Source organism: Aplysia californica, unplaced genomic scaffold, assembly GCF_000002075.1.
Source record: "Aplysia californica isolate F4 #8 unplaced genomic scaffold, AplCal3.0 scaffold00241, whole genome shotgun sequence".
In the NCBI taxonomy this organism is placed as follows: domain Eukaryota; kingdom Metazoa; phylum Mollusca; class Gastropoda; order Aplysiida; family Aplysiidae; genus Aplysia; species Aplysia californica.
In genome coordinates this window covers 289,870-291,186 of record NW_004797511.1, presented here as the reverse complement: position 1 = coordinate 291,186, position 1,317 = coordinate 289,870, and the positions used below count along the sequence as shown (strand labels likewise).

General features: G+C 41.8%; 1 protein-coding gene across 1 annotated transcript in view; it reads left to right on the top strand.

Moving 5' to 3' along the window:
* The window catches only part of LOC101848359 (prolyl 4-hydroxylase subunit alpha-1), a 61,479-nt gene that overhangs the window by 24,844 nt on the left and 35,318 nt on the right, over nt 1-1,317 (top strand). Inside the window, exon 3 of the mRNA XM_013083548.2 lies at nt 186-340. Within this exon, the coding sequence (XP_012939002.1) occupies nt 186-340 (155 nt within the window). The remainder of the gene's footprint in view (nt 1-185; nt 341-1,317) is intronic.

Below are 1,317 nucleotides of genomic sequence, written 5' to 3'. Positions count from 1 at the left end.
ATCTATCGTCCTTATCTCCCCTCCTTTTTTATGTATGTTACTCTCTGTCTCAGCTCTTGTAATACCTCTAATCTTGTGGCGCTCATATGACCTTATGCAGTTGCGAGCGCCATAAAACCTCTACTAAAACAAAAACTCTAACAAAAACGTAAAACTTTAATTGTTCTTAATCTGATCTCCCACAGGCTGGCAGATGACTACGACACTCATAGCAACACAGCGCTAGAGAACATCGACAGTTACCTAGGCAACCCGGTCAACGCGTTCCTGCTGATCAAACGCTTCACGCTGGATTGGGACCGCGATGTCCTGCCCGTCGTCTCCAACAACTCGTGGGATTGTGAGTACTCCCACTTGTCCACCTTCTACTCTCTAAGGGGCCTTGCACACGTCCTGTAAAAACTGACAGTTTTCATTGTCAATGGGTGGTTGGTGGGCGCTCTGGTGTGGTTTGCTCCTTCTTTCTTATCAAACATCTATCGTTTTTATCTCTCCTCCTTCTTTTTTGTGTATGTTACTTTCTTGTAACACATCTATTCTTCGGCACTTACCTTATTGTGTTGCAAGTGCTGTAAAACTCTCACTAAAACTATACACTGAGTACTCACACCTGTCCACTTTCTTAGACTTTCTAAGGGGTATTTTACACGTCCAGTAAAAACTGACAATTGTCGCGATGCAATTTTCGTTGCTGTTGTGATCTGCGAAATCCAGCAAGAAAAACCCGCGTCTCGTTTAGTTAATTTTGGTACTTCTTTCGAATGTTATGATATTATTTTCCCTATAAGAAGTAGATGTAGTTTTCAATAAGTTTATAAACGAAGCCAACTGCAACAAAAATCTGGCTGTGCCCGTGTTTTTTTTTGTTTTTTGGTCTAACTACTGGTCGACCAGATGGTCTGCTACGCAGTCTCTTACTTTCTTGTGGTTTTTTTCACTGTCAAATTAGATCATTTGGTATTTACAATAACATCTGTGGGTGGTTGATGGATGCTGGGGTGTGATTTGCTCGTCCCCCCCCCCTCTCAAACATAATTCTTCCTTATCTCTCTTCCTTTTCTTTGTATGCTGCTCTCAGTGGGTGGTTGGTGGGTGCTCTGGTGTGGTTTGCTCCTTGTTTCCTATCGAACATCTATTGTCCTGATCTCTCCTCCTCCTCTTTTTGTACCACTATATTTACTTTCGGCACTTATTGTTAAGTTGCATGTGCTGTAAAACTCTTCCTAAAACTAAGTATGCTGCTCTTTAGTAACACTTCTGTTCTTCGGCACCCATATGATCTATTTGTGTTTCAAGTGCCGTAAAACTCTTACTAAA